A 21595-nucleotide genomic window follows, 5' to 3' on the forward strand; every position below is an offset into this window, starting at 1 on the left:
TTATTCTATTGTTCTATTGGCATTGGGTGATATGGTCTTAATAGAAACTCTATATATATATTGACTATTCATCAGGGAATTCAGATGATTCTTTGCATTCCTAGATTTCCTCCTTTATATTATTGAGGATACTTGCATCTCCTTTTCAAAACATGGAAAGCTATTTAGGTTTTTAAGAAGTAGATATATGGGTATTTCTGCATGTTGTGAGGGAAATGTTTTACTGGATAACTAGCATTACCTGACTGGGCTTTATAAGAATAAATGTCTAGGATGTAGCTCAGTGAAAACCCATGACGTTCAGGTCTTCTGTAAACCCAAAATAATATTTACTAAGGTCTCAATGACAATTTGCCCATCTCTTAAAAGTAGCTACGTTACTTTTTATTTGTAGAAACTGTTTTCTTCATTACAGATAAAAAAATTCATCTACAGTAGATGAAGAGATCTTCAGGAACGGTTGTTATTTTTACAAATGGTGCAGATATTGATGTACCAACTTTCTAAGGGATTAATTATATGCTGTTTATTCTTCCCCGTTATTTGTAAACAGACATGGACAGGTTAATTAAACCGAAACACTATTTACACTAGTTTACAGATCCATGTTCGTGTTGCAACTCTTGCATGTAGTTCTTACCCATATGTTTACATGTGGATTTTTTTTTAAATAAAGTTTTATTTGGGTTTTCACACATACAAAATACAAGTAAAATATCTTTTTTGAAAATAGCATGGTCCCAGGTTGAACTTCTTTATACAGATACAAAACTCAATTTCATGCTCCTTTTTGTATTCTATTCCATATCTTATATTATTTTACATTTTCTATATAGTAAATAGTTTTTCCCCTCTTTTAATTTTCTCAATTTTATTTTGATGATCTCATCTCAATTCAAATCATTATATTTATACTTTTGTCTGTTCTATTTCAATTTCATATTATCATTTCTCATTAAACAAATTTTCTCCTGTAGTTACTAATTGGAGTATGACGCCTTTATATCTTTTAATTACATCCAACTCTTATTTAAACTTCAATATATACCTTAAGTTTATGACCTTCAATATAATACATAATACATAACTTCCAATCGAATTCTGCTTGGTACATTCTTATAATACACACTATATTCTTTAAAAAAAAAGAAAGATTGTAAATATATGTAATTATAAACCCTCATTCCATTCCAGTTCAGTTCTATCATTAATAATCATTAAAATCTTAACATCTTTAATGCTACTTTTCAATTAAACATCATACTTCCTTAAAAACATATATAATCTCCATAATTAATTTTTCCCTTATTTCTCTTCACATATGTTCTATAAATCATTAAATATACCTTTTGTTACATTTATTTTTTGATTACATATGGATTTAAGGCACATCTATGCAATGCTTCCTGTGTGTTTTACTTTCTTGTTTGTTGGTAGATTGGATGGTTTCATTCTCGCCTGCTGGATGTATGAAATAGTTCCTTGGTAGGGGCAGAATTGTAGGGAATATCTTTTTTTAACAACCGGAGGGCAGCATTTGGGTTTGCAAAATCATTATTATTGTTAGTTGCACAATCAGCCAAATACTCAGACTGGATTTGGCATTTTTATCTACCTATCAAGTAGAGTCTTTGGAGATGTTCAGTCATCCAAGTCATGGTTGTCCCAGAGGTGCTTTTTCAAGGGGCATCTGGGCTTTGTTTTTCCTTGAAGAGTTTCGTTTCTCATCCAAGAAGCTTCCTCAGTTCTGACTGAATGATGGAGAATGGAAGGATTTATATTCCTTGCAGTCATCTGGTCATTTGCACTCCTTTTGGGACTACCTGTCAAGTCCTTTCAAAAGACCTGGGATAGGGAGATATTGTTTGGTGGTGTTAAAAGGGATCATTGCAGGATGTAAGCTGTTCCAAGTAAAATTTTTGCTTTTTGCAATTGACTGGTTTTTTTTCAATGCCAAAGATATTCAAGTGGTACTCCAAATTTCTTAGGATTGCAGCCAAAATGTATTGGTACTATCTTTGCTTTCTTTTGCCACAATCATTCTACTTCTATTTGCAGGTCTTTGACAAGTTGTGATTTTTATCTTGTATTCTGCTGTCTCCAGGTTCTGTCACACCACTGTTCAGACTTTTTTGCCTTTCTGGTCAACAGTTGTTAAGTCTGGGGTGTTATGTGGCAAGTGCCTATCCGTTTGAATTCTAAAGGAGACAGATGCTATTTCTTGCAGATATTCTAATTGACCATTGTTGTAACCTTGTCATACTGTTGTTCATAGTCATTACTGCCAATATGTTCATAAAACCGGAATTGTATGACCAACCAACTCAAACTGGCATTCAATTGGTAAAGAGTGAATGAATCAGCTATTAATCTACACAAGCTCATACAGAAATCAGAAGGAGTCTGGCAGCACCTTTTCAAACTGACAAATTTTATTAAAAGCCATAGTGGTTGGTGAACTGCTCACTTCATTAACTTCAGGGCCATGGAACTGTAGTTTTTAATAAATAACCTTTAATAAACTCTATTACAGTAGTTTGAAAAGATGCCACAGGACTCCCGATTTTTGATGACCATAGAGTAATGTGTCCCCCTACAAAACTGCTGGAGATATGAACCACATACAAACCGTGAGTGTATATGCATAGGTTACTTCCCAGCTACCACTTAGTTGATCTCCCTGCCTCCTCCCACTCTCAATGGTTTAGGAAGTCTTGCCAAGCAGAAATAAAGGCCTTTCATAGTGAAAGAGTAACCTTAAAACATTCCTATGGGGATTAGCCAAATCCCAAGCAGAACAGCCTTTTCCATAAGAATTAGATTGAATTGCATACCATCAAAGAAACATGATCATTAAAAAAATTACAAGAAGGATACTCTTGGCCTAGCCTTTGGGAGCTGGGTCCTTCAGATCTTGTTTCTCTTCTAGTGGAGGGAGAAATGGATCAGGCGCTGCTCCAGCGGGTGAAAAATCTCTTATTTTGCAATTTTCATTCCTTAAGGATGATGTGTTTGAACCGGGAAGGACTATCTGTCAAATAGTTTTGGTTTTACACTTTTGAGTTCATCCTTTCTTGCTCACTGATTAAAGAAGGCTGTCAGGATTGGGCAATCACTGTTTTTTTTAACCCCCAGGGGAAAACTTTATCCCTAAACTTTATGCCCCTTATTAGTCTTTTCCCAATATTACCTCTACTTGGAGACTCAGAATGTGAGTTCAAGGAATAAGATCTCCTTAACAGGGCTGGCCTATGTTCTGGACACTTTTTTTGATGGCGGTTGGATTGATGTTCTTGTGGAGAGCCCAGGAAGAAGCGGGCAAAGGGGTTGGCTTTGGGGATTTTCAAGGAGTTTTAGATATTGTGACCGTTCTACCTGGTGGCTGCATGTTTAGAGAGCAGGGGAAGAAGGTTGGGGAGATAAATGCAGATTAGGAAGGTCAGCATGAACACAGGTCCATGAAGCAATTTCTCAAGCCTTTGTCTTAACTTGGGTAGCAGACCTATTGGGACTTTATTAATTTATTACCAGTTAATGAGCTATATCTTGTTCTATTGATCAGTTTTATTTCACAAAGACCAACACGTTTCCTCAATTTTATGAGGCCATTGTAAATTCCACACCAAAGTCCAACATGGGCCTTGACTAATCGGTTTTGGGTGTGATATTATAGGATGAGAAGTTTTCGGGGAGCTTGGAGTAATAGAGGAATTCAGTGCCACAAATATTGGATTTCATTCCTCCATGTGAAGGAAGGAACACAGTTTATTGCTTTCATGAGCCAAAGGATTGAAGTCTTCAAAATAAAAAAATATTTTCTTCTGTTCTGTTCTGAAAGAGGAAGAAGTTGCTTTCTCCAACTTGAAGGTTTTCTCCCCCGGTGTCTCTTTTTCTGAATCTCAGGGTTTCTCTTAGGTATGTTCTGTTTCAGTGATAGCACTTGAGATCATCTTCATCGAACATTGATCAGTTTAAATGACTTAAGGGAGCCTTTGTCTTTTCTAATGTCAGCATTCCAACTAACAAACTCCAAACCAATAAACTCCGAGGCAGGCATTTTCTCAAAGTTCCATTTTATGAGAGTTGTCACATTGGCACATCTGGGAAAACCCAAATCTGAGAGTCCCGGGTTGTCCCTTCCCCATAGAAATTCAAAGATCCATCCTCTGCATCCATCAGTCCATCACGTGGTCCAATCAAACATTGCCCCAACTGGAGACATTCCCCTGGACACTCCTCTCCAGGTGCAGGGCAACATGTCCTTAACTTCTAAGAAAGAATGTTGTTGAACATTCAACAGTCCAACTCTCTATGAATCCCCCCTCCCAAATTCCCAGGCACTAAATGTGGCAGCCTCAAAGCTTCTAAGTGAAATATGGCTTCCGAGGCTGACATCTTTATTAGCAGCCCAGACTTGGGTAGCATTATTTGATTTGTATCTATTCCTCGCTGGCTTTGCTGATCAGCACTACCTTACTTGCATCCTGTTCCTCTCTCTGCTTTTGAAAGTGTGGATTAGGGATTTCACTGTGCTGTAGACAGGAAGCTATGTCAGGGCACAGAGCAAAGTTGAATAGACTGTGCAAAAAAGCTGGATGCTCAACATTTTGCATTTCAATACCCGGCTACAACCTTCCATTCCTTTTTCTGGGGCATGAACCAAGATTACATGTAGGAGAAAAGAGAGAGGGGGAGAGAGAGAGGGAGAGGGAGAGAGAGGGAAAGGGAGAGGGAGAGAGACAGAGAGAGTGATCCACATCCCTGCAGGATCTCTACTGATCTTTTTCACCTAACATTTTTGTTATTAGTTGGGAAGTCATGTCCGACCCACTGCAACTTCATAGATAACGTTCCTCCAGGCCTTCCTGTCCTCTACCAACAGTTAGGCTCCAAAAATTACTCATTAATTACCCCACTTCAAGTACTGGAGTTGCCGTTTCCAAAAGGAACTCTGTGAAAGTGGAATTTATTTTGGATTATTGTTCCAAATGACTTGACACATGACATAGGCAGATAAAAGTTTATCTCGACTGTTAATGAATGAAAAGCTATTCTTTCCTAATTGGCAATAAGATGAAAAGCTGTTTTGCAATACATATACAGTAAATACATCCCTAATATAGAAGCAAATAATTTTCTGTATTTGCATACCAACTATAAAGTCAGTTTATGCTTTTTTTTTCTGGTTATGAAGGAAATCATGTATTTGCATATTAATGCTGGAACATTTTTTTTTAAAAAAAAAAAGACTAAAAGCAGACAAAGGTGTAACATTCTGCAGAAGTCTAGCTTGGGATAGCATTGCAATTTTTGAAGATGAAAAAAGGATCTTGTTGGAATTAAAGAAGTTTCTTCGTATGCTAAGTTCCTTACTAAGTTTGGAACGCAGCTGCTTTCTTACTAGAGGCTTAGAGTCAGGAATTGTGTGAGAGATCTCCAAACAGCTGACAAGCTTTCTATAGCAAACTCTTACTACAGGTAATATTCTTCCTAAGGGAACAAGCCTTTTAGACATACTCATTCTTTTTGTTCCCCACATAATCCTGTGACGTCTTACTCAGAAATCTTTCGTGCCATTTCCTTGTTCCTTCTTAGTTGTTGCAAACTGGGCATGGTGTCAGGACACCTATTGTGTCCAGCAGGGTAGGTGTAACCATGCAATCCTAGTGGGTCTCTTTGAACAGAAAAACAACACTGATGCTTGCAGCCAAGGAATTTGTCCTCCTTCCGTGTTGCAATCCAGTCCTTTGAGTAGAAACCTTGTCGTTTCCCTGGACTCCTGCAACTGGGCAAGCAAGGATTGTAGTCAAGAGCTTCGTATGGAAGGGTTGATCCTAAAGAACCCGAACTGCAACTAGGGGAAATCCAGAAGCAAACAAGTGTAGACTGCGCAAAGTAGGGTGCTAGGAAATATGACCCCCAAAGAACCAAGGTTTTCTGTTCCTTGGCCATTTAGCATCCCTTCCCCTCTTCGGTGCACATATTCAGGGGTGGGACTGCTGGGGGTTTGCAGGGGTTCGGGAGAACCCCTAGCTTAAGATTCTGTGCAGTTTGGAGAACCCCCCAAATCCCACTCCTGGCTGGCCCCAACTCAGCCCTCCCCTCCCAGGAGCCCCCACATGGCCCGTTTTGGATGCAGGTAAGTGCAGGGCGTGTGTGGAGGCTCAGGGAGGGTGAAAAACGGGCCTCCCGGAAGTTCAGGAAGGCCGGAAATGGGCCTGTTTCCAACTTCCAGAGAGCCTCCGGAGCCCAGGGAGGCCATTTTCCCCCTCTTGGAGGCTCGAGGAAAGCCTCGGGAGCCCGGGGAGGGCAAAAACACCTCCCCCCCGCTGTGATGCAGGAGGCTGACCAGCCCACGCCCACCATAGCCACGCCCACCCAGCAACCGGGCAGAGAACCCATTGCTAAAATTTGTGAAGCCCACCCCTGTACATGTTTGCAATCATGTGTTTGTCTGTCCATTTCCACCCTCCTCTCTTTTCCTGTGGGCATTTGGCATTTGACAAAGCAAAAAAGACACTTCAGCCACGTGCCTCCTTCCCTCAAGCGTGCTCTGAGGAGATTTCATCTCATCGGTAACATAATATTGCTGTTTTAAGGATGGACTGGGATTGCAGCAGGAACCCCAAGGATAGGAAGCGCAGAATAAAGGACTTTTTATGGTTGAAGTCCAACTGAAGTCGTTATCTGATACGAATCCAACTGTTTTAATTAGGGCCAATTAAAGAAGACAATGAAATGATCAAATCTCCATAAATTTTCTCCTAAGAAAAATTAATTGGTAAGTGGAAGGAGGGAATCTGTTTTTGGGTAATGTGAGCATGTACTGTGGTCTATTATCTTCTGACTGGAGGCTTTCCGGTTGTTTGAGGAGCGGGTGCCTCTCATAACAGATGCTTAATTACAATATGTCACCATCCATCCTCATTTTAGCCATTGTCTATCCACTGCAGGATAGCAATAGTAATAGCACTTATATACAGCTTCACAGTGCTTTACAGCCCTCTCTAAGCGATTTACAGAGTCAGCCTATTGCCCCAACAATCTGGGTCTTCATTTTACCCACCTCGGAAGGATGGAAGCCTGATTCAACCCTGAGCCTGGGGAGATTCGAACTGCCAAATTGCAGTCAGACGGCAGCCAGCAGAAGGAGCCTGCAGTACTGCACTCTAACCACTGTGCCACCACGGCTCTTATGAAGGCGTCTTCCACATGTTTCCAACCAATATGGTCCTAAGCTTTCCTTTGCCAATTGGGCCCACAATACCTGCTGATGTTGTTGATCCATCTTGTTTTAGGTATCTTTTGGGGATGCTTTTTATCAATCCTGCATAGCTTTTTCTCCGGTAATATCACTCTACTAACCAGAGCATATAAAACATTTGCTGGACCAATACTTGAATACAGCTCATCAGTCTGGAACCCACATTACATATCTGATATTAATACAATTGAGAAAGTCCAGAAATATTTTACGAGAAGAATCCTCCACTCCTCTACTTGTTGTAGAATACCTTATGCCACCAGACTTGAAATTTTAGACCTAGACAACTTAGAACTATGCTGCCTTCGGTTCGATCTAGGTATAGTATATAAAATTATATATTGCAATGTCCTACCTATCAATGTATACTTCAGCTTCAACCAAAACAGTACAAGAGCACTAAATAGATACAAACTAAAGATAAACCGCACCAAACTTGATTGCAGGAAATACGACTTCAGCAACAGAGTAGTCAATGTCTAGAATACTCTACCTGACTTGGTAGTTTCTTCCCCAAACCCCAAAAACTTTAACCTTAGACTGTCTACTATTGACCTCACCCATTTCCTAAGAGATCTGTAGCGGGCCTGCATAAGCGCACCAAAACATGTCTACCATCCCTGTCCTATTGTTTCTTTTTTTTCTTATTTGTATCTATTTCATATATTGATAACCATGTTTATACTTATACTTGTTATCTAATAATTGTTTGACAAAATAAATAAATCAATAAATAAAATAAGTGGGATCCATTCTATGACTGCCTTGGTCCACCTGCCCTCAGTTCTTCTTGCTATGTGACCAACCCATTTCCATTTCCATTCTTTTACTCTCTTGATGATACCATATACTTTTGTTTGTCCTCTAATCCATGTGCAGGTCTTTCTAGCTTGTCTTGTGATGCCGAGCATGTATCTTTCCGTGGCTCTTTTGAGGCCACTCGTAGCTTTTGTATTGATTGTGAGGTTAATGTCCACGTTTCACCAACATATGTCAGAGCAGACAGCACACACTGATCGAAAACTTTTCAGGCAGAGGGGGAGGCTGTTCTTGAAAATTATGCTTAGCTTGTTGAATGCCTCATGGACCCACACAAACTCCTTCGCCTCGTCAAGGCTCCAATCATACAAGGAGAATTAATATAAAGAGAGAGAGAGAGTGATAGATAGAAAGAGAGATAGAGAGATTAAATTCGATAGATTCGATAGATATAGATTATATATATATATATATACATATGTGTGTGTGTGTGTGTGTTTTCTTAAGTTTTCGCGGGTACTTACATGTATGGCATTCAGCTTCGTTTGGGTATTTTCGCACGTCATTGTAGTTGTGCTTTTAAAGTTGTAGCAACGTTTTGGCAGAATCTCATCTGCCATCATCAGGCTTCTGTATAGGCTTCTATTTATATATATATATATATATATATATATATATATATATATATATATATATATATATATATATATATATATATATATATATGGGATCTTTGGTTGTTCGGGTTTTCTCCCGCGTAAGATTCGAAGTATCTAGGCAACGTTTCGATGAAGTCTCATTCATCATCTTCAGGCTTCTGTCTCGGCTCTGTGCTTTTCAGAGTAATGTGAGATTGCAGCTGCTTCCTCCTTTTAACTGCCAGTGGGGTGGGACTTGATTGGGTGGGGGCTTGGCTGTGTTCTGATTGGGTGGGGGTGTGTTCTCATTGGTAGGGGGTTTGGTTGTGTTCTGATTGGTTGGGGGTTAGCCGTGTTCTGATTGGTTGGAGCGTGTTCTGTTCAGGTGGGGGCTTGGCTGTGCTCGGTTAGTCTTAGTTGCTGGGGATTTGAGCTGGTGAGTTGTGATCTTGCTGTTTGGCTTCTAGTTCGTGGTCCTGTTGCATCTTCATAGTGGGTGTCGGTTTGCTTCATGTATGGCTCGGAGGGGTTTGAAGTGGGTAGTGATGCAGCTGTAGTGCAGCTTATGGTCCATGGTCGTGTCTCATCTTCTGAGTGGGTGAGAGTCTGTTTTCTACATGGAAGTGTGGTGGTGGCATCTTGTGTGGCTCTCATGGGTGTGGGTCTGGTGTCCTTCTTCATGTTAGGTACTCGTCTGTTCATGAGGGCGGGTTTCCAAATGGCTGGAAGGCGGGAAGTGTCATCTCGTTTGTTCATGCTGTGTGGGCGTTTTTCTATCTCTATGGCTTCTCTGATTATTCTGCTGTTGAAGTGTTCGGTTTTGGCGATAGTTCTGGTGTTTTTAAAATCAATTTCATGTCCTGTGGCTTTGAGGTGTTGGACCAGGGAAGAGGTCGTTTCTTCTTTTTGATTGAGTTCTTATGTTCTTCAATGCGTGCATTTATTCTTCTGTTAGTTTGTCCAATGTATGTGGTAGGGCAGGCAGTGCAGGGGATTTCGTATACTCCTTGGTTTTCTAATTCGATTTTGTCTTTGGGGTTTCTTAGGATGGTGGATATTTTTCTGTTTGTGCAGAATGCTGTTTTGATGTTGTGTTTTTGGAGGATCTTGCTGATTTTGTCTGTAGTGCCTTTTATATATGGGAGGAGGGCTTTGCCGTTTTCTTGTTCTCTGTCTTGGATTTTGGTTGGGGTTTCTTTTTGGATTAGGTGGGTAATCTTCTTTCTTTGGAATCCATTGGCTGTAAGTACGTTGGTGAGAGTGTGTAGTTCAGTTTTTGGTGTTGTTCATCGGCTAAGCATTTTGTTCTGGAGATGAGTGTCTTGGCTACGGAATTGATCTGTGCTGGGTGGTGGTGTGAGAGTGCATGTAGATAGCGGTTAGTGTGTGTTTTCTTCTGGTAGATGGTGTGTCCTAGGAGCCATTGGATCTTTTGTATACCAAGACATCTAGGAAGGGAAGTTGGTTGTTGGCTTCTGTTTCCATGGTGAATTGTATTTTGGGGTGTAGGCTGTTGAGGTGTGTGAGGAAGTTGTTCAGTTTTTCTTTCCCATGTGGCCAGATTATGAAGGTGTCATCTACGTATCTGAGCCAGAGTTTGGGTTTGTGGTCGTATTTTTCTAGAGCTTGTGTTTCAAAGTGTTCCATGTAGAGGTTAGCGATGACAGGTGAGAGGGGTGATCCCATGGGTGCTCCTTCTATTTGTTTGTATTTTTGTCCATTGTAGGTGAAGTATGTATTGGATAGGCAGTGGTTGGTTAGATCTAGGATGTGCCATATCCCTCTTCACCCAAGTGCCAATAAAAGAAGCCTTGACAGCCATCCAAAACAAATACAACCCCCCCAAGCACATCCTAGATCTAACCAACCACTGCCTATCAATACATACTTCACCTACAATGGACAAAAATACAAACAAATAGAAGGAGCACCCATGGGATCACCCTCTCACCTGTCATCGCTAACCTCTACATGGAACACTTTGAAACACAAGCTCTAGAAAAATACGACCACAAACCCAAACTCTGGCTCAGATACGTAGATGACACCTTCATAATCTGGCCACATGGGAAAGAAAAACTGAACAACTTCCTCACACACCTCAACAGCCTACACCCCAAAATACAATTCACCATGGAAACAGAAGCCAACAACCAACTTCCTTCCTAGATGTCTTGGTATACAAAAGATCCAATGGCTCCCTAGGACACACCATCTACCAGAAGAAAACACACACTAACCGCTATCTACATGCACTCTCACACCACCACCCAGCACAGATCAATTCCGTAGCCAAGACACTCATCTCCAGAACAAAATGCTTAGCCGATGAACAACACCAAAAAACTGAACTACACACTCTCACCAACGTACTTACAGCCAATGGATTCCAAAGAAAGAAGATTACCCACCTAATCCAAAAGAAACCCCAACCAAAATCCAAGACAGAGAACAAGAAAGCGGCAAAGCCCTCCTCCCATATATAAAAGGCACTACAGACAAAATCAGCAAGATCCTCCAAAAACACAACATCAAAACAGCATTCTGCACAAACAGAAAAATATCCACCATCCTAAGAAACCCCAAAGACAAAATCGAATTAGAAAACCAAGGAGTATACGAAATCCCCTGCACTGCCTGCCCTACCACATACATTGGACAAACTAACAGAAGAATAAATGCACGCATTGAAGAACATAAGAACTCAATCAAAAAAGAAGAAAGCGACCTCTTCCCTGGTCCAACACCTCAAAGCCACAGGACATGAAATTGATTTTAAAAACACCAGAACTATCGCCAAACCGAACACTTCAACAGCAGAATAATCAGAGAAGCCATAGAGATAGAAAAGCGCCACACAGCATGAACAAACGAGATGACACTTCCCGCCTTCCAGCCATTTGGAAACCCGCCCTCATGAACAGACGAGTACCTAACATGAAGAAGGACACCAGACCCACACCCATGAGAGCCACACAAGATGCCACCACCACACTTCCATGTAGAAAACAGACTCTCACCCACTCAGAAGATGAGACACGACCATGGACCATAAGCTGCACTACAGCTGCATCACTACCCACTTCAAACCCCTCCGAGCCATACATGAAGCAAACCGACACCCACTATGAAGATGCAACAGGACCACGAACTAGAAGCCAAACAGCAAGATCACAACTCACCAGCTCAAATCCCCAGCAACTAAGACTAACCGGAGCACAGCCAAGCCCCCACCTGAACAGAACACGCCTCCAACCAATCAGAACACGGCTAACCCCCAACCAATCAGAACACAACCAAACCCCTACCAATGAGAACACACCCCCACCCAATCAGAACACAGCCAAGCCCCCACCCAATCAAGTCCCACCCCCACTGGCAGTTAAAAGGAGGAAGCAGCTGCAATCTCACATTACTCTGAAAAGCACAGAGCCGGAGACAGAAGCCTGAAGATGATGAATGAGACTTCATCGAAACGTTGCCTAGATACTTCGAATCTTACGCGGGAGAAAACCCGAACAACCAAAGATCCACATACAAATACCCGCGAGAACCTCAGAAAACACACACACACACACACACACACACACACACACACACACACACACATATATATATATATATATATATATATAGAGAGAGAGAGAGAGAGAGAGAGAGAGAGAGAGAGAGAGATGGATATGTATGTGTATACAGTATATATGTATGTATATGTATATTTTTGTGTATGTGTCAGAGATGGTATTCAGCAGGTTCTGACCAGTTCTGGAGAATCGGTTGCGTAAATTTTGAGTGGTTTGGAGAACCGGCCAATACCACTTATGATTGGCCCCACCCCCATCTCTTCTCCGCCTCCCATTGAGTCCCAGCTGATTGGCTGGGTCTCCTTTGGTTGCCCTGCACAGGAGAACGGAGCTGGAAAGCAGGTTAGTGGGGTGGGAAAAGAATGGAGATTTTACAGTATCCTGCTGCCACGCCCACCAAGCCACACCCACAGAACTTGTAGTAAAAAAAAATTGAATCCCACCATTGGTATGTGTATATGTATATGTTTGTGTGTGTGTGTGTGTGTGTGTGTGTGTGTATGAATAATTCATATATATTTAAATCTGAGAGTGCTTCAGTAGGAAGCAACCTTTACTTTCTTCAAACGTGGATGCATTTTTAACGGGCGATTCACTTAATTCACTCTTTTCCTCTCCCAACAGGTTGGTTTTTCCTCCGCCTTCCCAATTGCTGCCCCCGCATTTCAGCCCAGGGACGCCATGGACAGATGATCTTGGCTCTGCGCCGCCATGCTACAGATGCGTGGCCGCTACCTGCTCCTTTTCCTGGGAGTGCAGCTGGTGGTGATGGCCCTGCTGTACCGTGAGGGCTACCGGAAGCGCGTGGCTTATTTCTTAGGGATTTTTTGCAAAGGGGGCACTTGGACTATGCCGGATGGCTTCCCCAACGCGTCACTGCCAGGGGATGTCTACGCTAACCTCAGCCTGATTGCTCGGCCTCCTCTGCCCCCCGAGGAACTTCCTTACTGCCCCGAAGTCTCACCTTTTCTTGGTAAGTGAGCCAAAAATTCTGCAATGTTCAGTTCTCGTGACCTTCGGACCTAGAATTTTTGTTGCGAGGCTTAAAGTTTGTGGGCAAACAGAAAACTCCAGCTTCCTTGAAAATGAGCCATAGTCCTCGACTATACTCGGGGCTGGCTAAGTTTAAAGGTTGCTTTGTTGAAAGAGCAGCTATGGGGGTTGGATAAGAAAAAGGTGGAGGGAGAGGCAGGTGCCACAGCCAATATAAGAAGACCACGAGAAGCCTGCACAGGAACCGCCCTGTTGGAATTACTCATGTCAAGATCTGTGTAAACAGACTCCCCGCATCCTTCTACGCTCCCTGCCTCGGACCCAGGTTATTTTTCAGGCACAGAGTACAATATTGGAAATCCTTGTTTAAAAGGAAAAAAAAAAGAGCCCAAACGCTCATATGTTAACGCTGGGCCACTTCCTTGAGTTTGCTTGTCATGCCCTTGCTAAAGTGGGACTCTGATGGAGAGGAGGAACAGCGGTAGGGAATGGAGGTGTGCCTTTGGATGTTGTGGAGGAGGCTGGGGAAGGGCAGAGGCCAGAGGAAGAACCAGGCCCATCCCCTCTGCATCCTAGAACATGCAGGGAGGAACAGAGAAGGAAACAACTTGGCTTATGAGAGAGGAAGCGGCCATGATCCCCCTCATTGGTTGCAGCTGGGGAGAATAGTATATAAGAGAGATGGTTAAAACACAGCATTGCCAGAAGCAAAGCACCCATCCCCTATCCATCCTAGGGCAGGCAGGGAGGAGAGGATAAGGGAGAGATGTCGTCTACTCGGGAGGAGAGGGCCTTGGTCCTCTTCATGGGATGCAGGTGTGACAAAACTGAATAAGAGTTTGGACCTGCATACTGGCAAACACTGGAAACAAAGTGTGTTTTATTTTGGGCTGAAGTTATCTTGGTTGGCGTCCTTCCAACAGACTCTGCCTTGTTATCTCCTTGCAGCTGGTAATTACTTATCCTGGTCTGTTGTGGAATTTCCTTCATTGTAGTTTGTTTTGTGTTTTTATTTCACCTCTATCTGCTCATTAAGTTCGGACTGTATTGCTTTCTTTTGAAGACTATTTTTGAATACGTTTTATCTCCAATTGAGAATTATTGAACAGTGAGGCCAAGTTGGAGGCATTAAAGGACATTTATTTACATTTTGGAATTTTGTTACATTTGTGTTACACTCCGGGTCATCACACTGCTGGTTCAAAGAGAGGATAGTAAACCTCACCCTGCTGCAGCCTGACACATTTTCTTCCTTGGTGTGTTGGCTAGGAATTCTGGGAGTTGAAGTCCAGTTGCAAGTTTGGAAAACGCTGCTCTAATTCACTGATTTATGGGGCAGTAGGAGAGAAACGGACTAATCCATCTCTGCTCGCGTGCAGGAGGGCCCATTCGAGTGACACTTCCCCTCGGATTGACGCTTGAAGCAGTCCTACGGAGGAATCCCTATGTGACCAAAGGGGGGCGTTACCACCCCCCCGACTGTGACGCCACTCACAAAACGGCTGTCATCATTCCTCACCGTAACCGGGAGCAACACCTCAAGTACCTGCTGTATTATTTGCACCCTTTCCTGCAACGACAGCAGCTCAGTTATGGCATCTATATCATCCATCAGGTATGGCATGGGTTCAGAGGTGAAGCCGGGAACAAACTCTCCTACGTTTGTCAGCAGAGTTCTTGAAAGGAGACAAACGTTTGGAGACGAAAGCAAGTAAATGGAGAGCAGGGATATGGAGTAGGTGGAGCCATCACCATTTTTCCTGCTGTGGAAAACTGGCAGTCGCAGTCTCCAGTTCAATGTGTGGGCTACACCTGTGACCCAGGATTCTGTGCCTCAATCAATGTCCACCAGACATTCTCACCTAGTAATAGGGAGGAGGACCATTACCAAGAGTAGCAAAAGCACTTAGGCTTATATACCATTTCATAGTGCTTTACAGCCCTCTAAGCCAAGGGTCTTCAAACTTGGCAAGTTGAAGACTTGTGGACTTCAACTTCCAGAATTCCTGAGCTAACATGACTGGAGGTGGAATTCTGGGAGTTGAAGTCCCGAAGCCTTAAAGTCTGTCAAGTTTGAAGACCTCTGCTCTAAGCAAGTCAGTCAGACAGAGTCAGTCTCTTACCCCCCAACGATCTGGGTCCTCATTTTTACCAACCTCAGAAGGATGGAAGGCTGACTCTACCTCGAGCCGGTCGGGATAGAAATGCCAAAGCTGTTGGCAGCCAGCAGTCAGCAGAAGTAGCCTGCAATACTGCATTCTAACCACTGTGCCAGCACTGATCTAAGATTCCTTCGTGCTGGGCACAGAGGAAGTATGAAAAGGAGATTAGTAACTCGGCTTTAATTTTGCTAGGTCAGTGTTTCTCAACTTTGGCAGCTTTATAATATTAGCTGGAGAATTCTAGGAGCTGAAGCCCTTATATCTTAAAGCTGCCAAGGCTGAGAAGCACAAGTTGATCTGGAAAGGCTTTCCACCCTACTAGCCATAAATATTGTTCTAGAAATCCAACTACTTCCTGAATTTTCAGCCTTGAAGGACTTGACAGTTGGAAATAAGAGTTCACACAAAGCTGCTTGTATAAGATTAGGCTGCAATGAGAGGTAATAGCAGAAGATTGCAGGAGTTACTCCTCTGAACCCCAAAGTGTATGATGCTTTTCTGCTCTGCAGAACTTTTAACAACTTAGTTGTTAAAAAAAAACTAGAACCAAACAAAGATTCCAAGGGAAATCAGGAATCAGAATTAAGATTACACATCCAAATTTTAAATAAAGGAGAACTGAGACTAGGAACTGAAAAACAAGGTGTGACCAGTATCTAGTACAGTGGTACGTCGGTACTCAATGTTAATTTGTTCTGGGAGACACAACGAGTACCGACAATGAGGAGTAGCAAAAAAAAAAAATTCCCATAAGGAATAATGTGGTGAGTCACAAGGAACTGAAGACAGAGCTTAAATATGGCCGATGGATATGTGACTGATCCGATCTGATGCAAAGCCTATTGGCTGTTGGACTAGATGCACGATTCAATCCCTCTTAAGGAAACCCCATTAATCTCAATTGCTGGTCCATGTCAATTGTTTGGTTACCCTCTCTTTCTCCCAGACTGAAAGTTATACTTTTAATCGGGCCAAGCTTTTGAATGTGGGCTTCAAGGAAGCTATGAAAGACGAGGATTGGGACTGCATATTCTTCCACGATGTGGATCTCATTCCGGAGGATGACCGAAATATTTATACGTGCGATCAATTTCCGAAACATGTGGCTGTTGCCATGGACAAGTTTGGCTACAAGTAAGCGTTAAGCTTAAGGCTAGTGATATTTCTTTCCTAAATAGGGAGCCGCTTCCCCTTCCCCTGTTCTAATACTCTTTTTGGAAACAAAATTGTATTCAGAAAGGGAGCTTTCTTTCAAATTCCACCTAGAAATAAGGTGCAATTTCAGTGATTAAAGATCAGGAAACCCTGAGTTTAAATCTTTCCTGAAGCCATAGAACTTGGTGGCTGGAAGTCATTGTTTCCCCAGCTTATTTCATTTCTTGTTTTTTTCTTTAAATTCCTTTCCATTTCTATTTTGGAAATAGGGTGCAATTTGAGTGACTAAGGCCCAGAAAACCCTGGGTTTATATCCTTGCTCAACCATAAAATGTACCCGCTGGCAGTCATTTGTTTCCCAGCTTATTTCTTTTGCTTGATTCTTTTTACTTTATTTGGCTTCCCATGAAAATGGATGCTTGACAGTCCAGCCCCCAAATCCAGGAACACAGCCGTGAACTCGGGACCTTGCAAAAAACACCAATAGAGTTAGGAGTAAACTGATGTCCACAAGGAGTGTCTTCCACAGGGCAGGTACAACCACAGAAAAGGCTCATTTCCTGGTCCCGCCAGATCATATTCCTTAGCTGCTGGATCTGTAAAGGGCCTCTTCAGCGGGTCAGAGGAGGAGCCGCTGAGGGACAGAGATGACAGTTGTTCTAAACATTTATTATTTAAATCGAGTTGATTCAAATCAAGCCTTTTTACTAGTGATTCAAATTATGATTTAAATCGGCTTGATTTAAATCAAATCCACCCTGCATAGGAACCATTGGTATAGCCTTGAACTCTAGAGGAAAGGTGATAAAAACGCCTCGTTAGATGGGAAATCTTGTCGACTGTATTGGCTTGTCTGACTAGCAGAGAGGAAAAGGAAGGTGCTTTCCATCAAACAAGTGGAGGAGGGATTTTTAGATATCCTGGAATATGAGTTATCAGCCTATCCATCTTACGATCAATCCCAAGACAGGGGACAGTCGGAAGCAAGTGCCGTTTATGATTGGCAGCGTATGATGAGACTGCCTTGAAGGCCACGATGGTACAAACGCCGGCCGGGCCTTTCCCTTTTATCCCTTTGGTGGGAACCAAGTCTCAGTGAACCTTCTCACTAACAAAATTGTGAGTTGGGGTGGGAATGTCAGCCCACAGGTTGCTGTGCCGGTTCTAAGGTTTTGCAAAGACTCTCCTTGTTGTGCGGAATGCTGCCTCTTGTAAGCTGATGTTCTCCTTCATTGTTCTTCTGGCAGGCTTCCCTACAAGACGTATTTTGGAGGGGTTTCGGCACTTAGTCCAGAGCAATATATGAAGATGAATGGATTTCCTAACAACTACTGGGGCTGGGGTGGTGAAGATGATGACATCGCTGTCAGGTATGACTTTTATTGACAGGTCGGTTGCAATCTGGGCTGGAAGCAGTAATTCCAAGGAAGGACAATAGCAATAGCACTTAGACATTCATATCACTTGACAGTGCTTCACAGCCCTCTCTAAGCAGTTTAGAGGGTCAGCCTACTGCCCCCAACAATCTGGGTCCTCATTTTACCCACCTGGGAAGGACGGAAGGCTGAGTCAACCTTGAGCCTGGTGGGATTTGAACTGCCAAATTGCAGTCAGTCAGCAGAAATAGCCTACAGTACTGCACTCTAACCACTGCGCCACTGTGGCTCATCCCCAAACACTATTAAGAGGTTAACGGTGATTAATAAGATACATCAATGCGCAGAAATGATTAAACTATTTTATTAAAAACAGGGAAGAAGAATATTTTACAATGTGGAATATATGGTATAACTGGTTATAGATGGTATAACTGTTTGCTCCCATTCTTCCTAGGCAGATTAAAAAGCCAGTTTCCATCTGGTGGTGTGCTAGTGGAGTAATCCCTGGGTGGTATCTTTGATTCTAGAAGCAGCCATGCCTGTTGCGATCACTTGCTAGCCTCTGCTAATGTTGATCCTTCCCCTCCTTCAGGGTAGCCCTAAGTGGGATGGTGATCTCTCGCCCGTCTATTCAGTATGGCCGTTATCGCATGATCAAACATGGGCATGACAAGGGCAATGAACAGAATCCCAAGAGGTGAGTAGAAAGAAATATTGAAGAAGAATTTGTAGACGGAAACTGCTCCCAGCATCAGATGCAGTTCGCCTGTTCCATACTATTCCTCCTCTTCTTTTTCTGTTGCTCTGCCATTCTTCTGTTCATAACAGCCATGACACTTGCAGAATCTTCTAGGCCTGGATATAGACCTCACTATAGAGGTACTAGAGGGATGCGGTGGCTCAGTGGCTGGGACGCTGAGCTTGTTGATCAGAAACCTCGGCAGTTCGGTGGTTTGAATCCCTAGCACCGCGCAATGGAGTGAGCTCCCGTTACTTATCCCAGCTTCTGCCAACCTAGCAGTTCGAAAGCATATAAAAAATGCAAGTAGAAAAATAGGCGGTGGGAAGGTAACAGTGTTCTATGCGCCTTTGGCGTTTAGTCCTGCCGGCCACATGACCACGGAGACGTCTTCGGACAGCGTGGCTCTTCGGCTTTGTAACAGAGATGAGCACCATCACCTACAGCCAGAAATGAGTAGCACGTATGTGCGAGAACTTTTACCTTTACCTTTACCTTTACCTTATAGAGGTTCTACCGTGAATAACTTTCAGAGAACAATTTTGTTGGGTAGATGTAGCAGTCAAGGGAACTGGTCAGGTTGCCCCCCAAATTCAGTTGTTCATTTATCTTAAGTCCGTACTCTCTGATGGAAAGTTGTCAGCTTGTCAGGAATTGAAGTATCACATAAGGGTAAACTGACACCACGAAAAAATCTGCAGAGAAATGGAAGGACAAGAAAATACAGCGTAGTCAGATTTTTTTTTGAGGCTCCCTTGATTGTTAATATATTTCTTGCAGAGCAGATCTTGCCAGAATGCTTTTCTTGTGCAAAATAATATGGACTAGAAACCTATAGCCATTAGAATAGCAAATGTAAAAATTTAAAACTTTGGCCTTCTTTGTCTTTTTTGCCTATTGTAATAGAAGCCATAATTGGTAGTAATCATCTGTCTGGTTCTAAAAGCAGTAACCCTATAGCCATCTTTCTGCTCCATTTGCAATATTGCATAATCCCTTCTATCTATCGGTCTGGTTTGTTGTTTGGCCCCCGTTTCTTTCCCCCTTGAATTCTTTGTCTTTACCAGTACAGGTGATCCTTGTTTAGTGACTGCCCTGTCTAGTGACTGTTCACAGTTATAGCAATATAGCACTAGCACTAGCATTTAGACTTATATATCGCTTCACAGTGCTTTACAGCCCTCTCTAAGCAGTTTACAGAGTCAGCCTATTGCCCCCAACAATCTGGGTCCTCATTTTATCAGAAGGATAGATGGAACTTTATGGCTGATGCTCACATTTACAATTTTTATGGGTCAAAAAAAAAAAAAAAAAAGCAAAGCTGACGGAAGATAAACACAGTCGTGGTTTCACCTAGTGACCACTTCACATAATGACTGAATTGCCAGTCCCAATTAGGGTCATTTCACAAGGACTACCTGTAGCAGTTCTCCCACTTCCTAGCCATTGATTCCAACCCTTTCCTTATTTGTTCCTGAATTTTAGCTGTAATCTGTTTTCAGATTCCATACAGTTGTCTTTGGGGAGGTGGGGGGTGGGAATACTAACATGACTGGTTCGGGATTTATTGCTTAAAACGAACGTCTCTGTTCTCAGAGTTTGTTGCAAACTGTTAAAAGCATTAGGGATTTGTGATAGAGGATGCCTAAAGCCGTGATGGCAAGCCTGTGCCACGCAGAGCCATTTCTGCCGGCAAGCGAGCTATAAGCAAACTTACCTCACTACACATGCACGCATCTCACAGCTGATTTTCAGCCAGTTTGGGGCCTTTTTTGGCCTCTCAGAGGAAGGCTTCTGCAGGCTTTGCAGGCTGAAAACTAGGCCCTTCATTACTTGCTGTTTTTCCGGAAATACCAGAAGTGATGAAACGGGTCTAGTTTTTGGCCTGCAAAGCCTGCAGAAACCTTCCTCAAGTGTCTGGGAGGCCAGAAAAGGCCTCAAAACGGCGGAAAATCAGCTGTGAGGCACAGTGCAGGTAAGGGGGCAGGGTGGGTGGGGATTGCACGCGCATGCATAGGGGGCTTGGGTGGGCACGCATTGCCTTCTGGGTGCTGGCATGCAAGTGCGAGCATGCAAGCGCGCACACAGTTTTTGGCACAGGAGCCCAAAAAGGTTAGCCACCACTGGCCTAAAGCTTCTCTCAATTTGTAAATACGGGAAGCTGTTGATCGTAGACTCATATGGGGTGGGAGGGGCCTTGAAGGTGTTCTAGTCCCACCCCCTGTTCAAGGCAGGAGGCCTTACGTCAAATGGCCGTCCAGTCTTCTGGGGGGGGCGGGGCAGAGAGACGAGGGAGAAGGAAGAAGTTAAGGCCTCGATTCTTTCCATATGTCTTCTGCAGATTTAACTTGCTGGCCAAGACGAGGAGGACATGGAAACAAGATGGTATGAACACCCTGGAGTATCAGCTGCTCTCCAAGGAACTCCACCCTCTCTACACCAATATCACTGTGTTCATTGGGACTGAGAAAGGCATGCAACACACTACATGATGCATATCCGACAGAGTGGCCCTGGGGACAGGAGCCCCAGCCTGCCATTTCTTCTGGAGGGACCAAACCAAAGATTCCACCGAGGGATATTCTTGTCCAGAGTCGGGTGGCTGTATCATATTCTGACCGCAGAGTCCAGCTAGGATGCTGCGAGCAACAGCCCTGCAGTGACCGAATGAGGACTTTACACAGCCTCCCTCTCCCCCTCAGCTGCCCTACTCCTTTACTCCAATTTTGGGGTCCTTTTTAACCCTGGGGATTGAGGTGGCTTCTGACATTTCCTGGGATGCCTTCTGAACCTTGCCTTGGCGGAGCGGCACTGAAGTCACAAGGGGGCGGGGGGGGGGGGGCTCCCTTAAGCAATCTGAATTTTCAGAGCTGTTGTGCCAGGGTTGGCTTTTTTTCTTATTAAAGTGCAATTTATTTTAAA

The 21595-nt window shown here is 43.1% G+C and overlaps 1 protein-coding gene across 2 annotated transcripts in view; it reads left to right on the forward strand.

The window, feature by feature from the left end:
* LOC113437428 (beta-1,4-galactosyltransferase 3-like) overlaps window positions 1-21595 on the forward strand; it is a 32676-nt gene extending 11081 nt beyond the window's left edge. For both annotated transcript variants that reach the window (XM_026702406.2, XM_087939901.1), the window contains 6 exons: window positions 12870-13218; window positions 14618-14853; window positions 16347-16534; window positions 17803-17925; window positions 18527-18631; window positions 21015-21595. In XM_026702406.2, the coding sequence (XP_026558191.1) occupies window positions 12957-13218; window positions 14618-14853; window positions 16347-16534; window positions 17803-17925; window positions 18527-18631; window positions 21015-21165 (1065 nt within the window). In that variant the 5' untranslated portion in view covers window positions 12870-12956 and the 3' untranslated portion in view covers window positions 21166-21595. The remainder of the gene's footprint in view (window positions 1-12869; window positions 13219-14617; window positions 14854-16346; window positions 16535-17802; window positions 17926-18526; window positions 18632-21014) is intronic.

This window comes from Pseudonaja textilis, chromosome 10 (assembly GCF_049901715.1).
Source record: "Pseudonaja textilis isolate UNSWEBS1 chromosome 10, rPseTex1.2, whole genome shotgun sequence".
Classification (NCBI taxonomy): domain Eukaryota; kingdom Metazoa; phylum Chordata; class Lepidosauria; order Squamata; family Elapidae; genus Pseudonaja; species Pseudonaja textilis.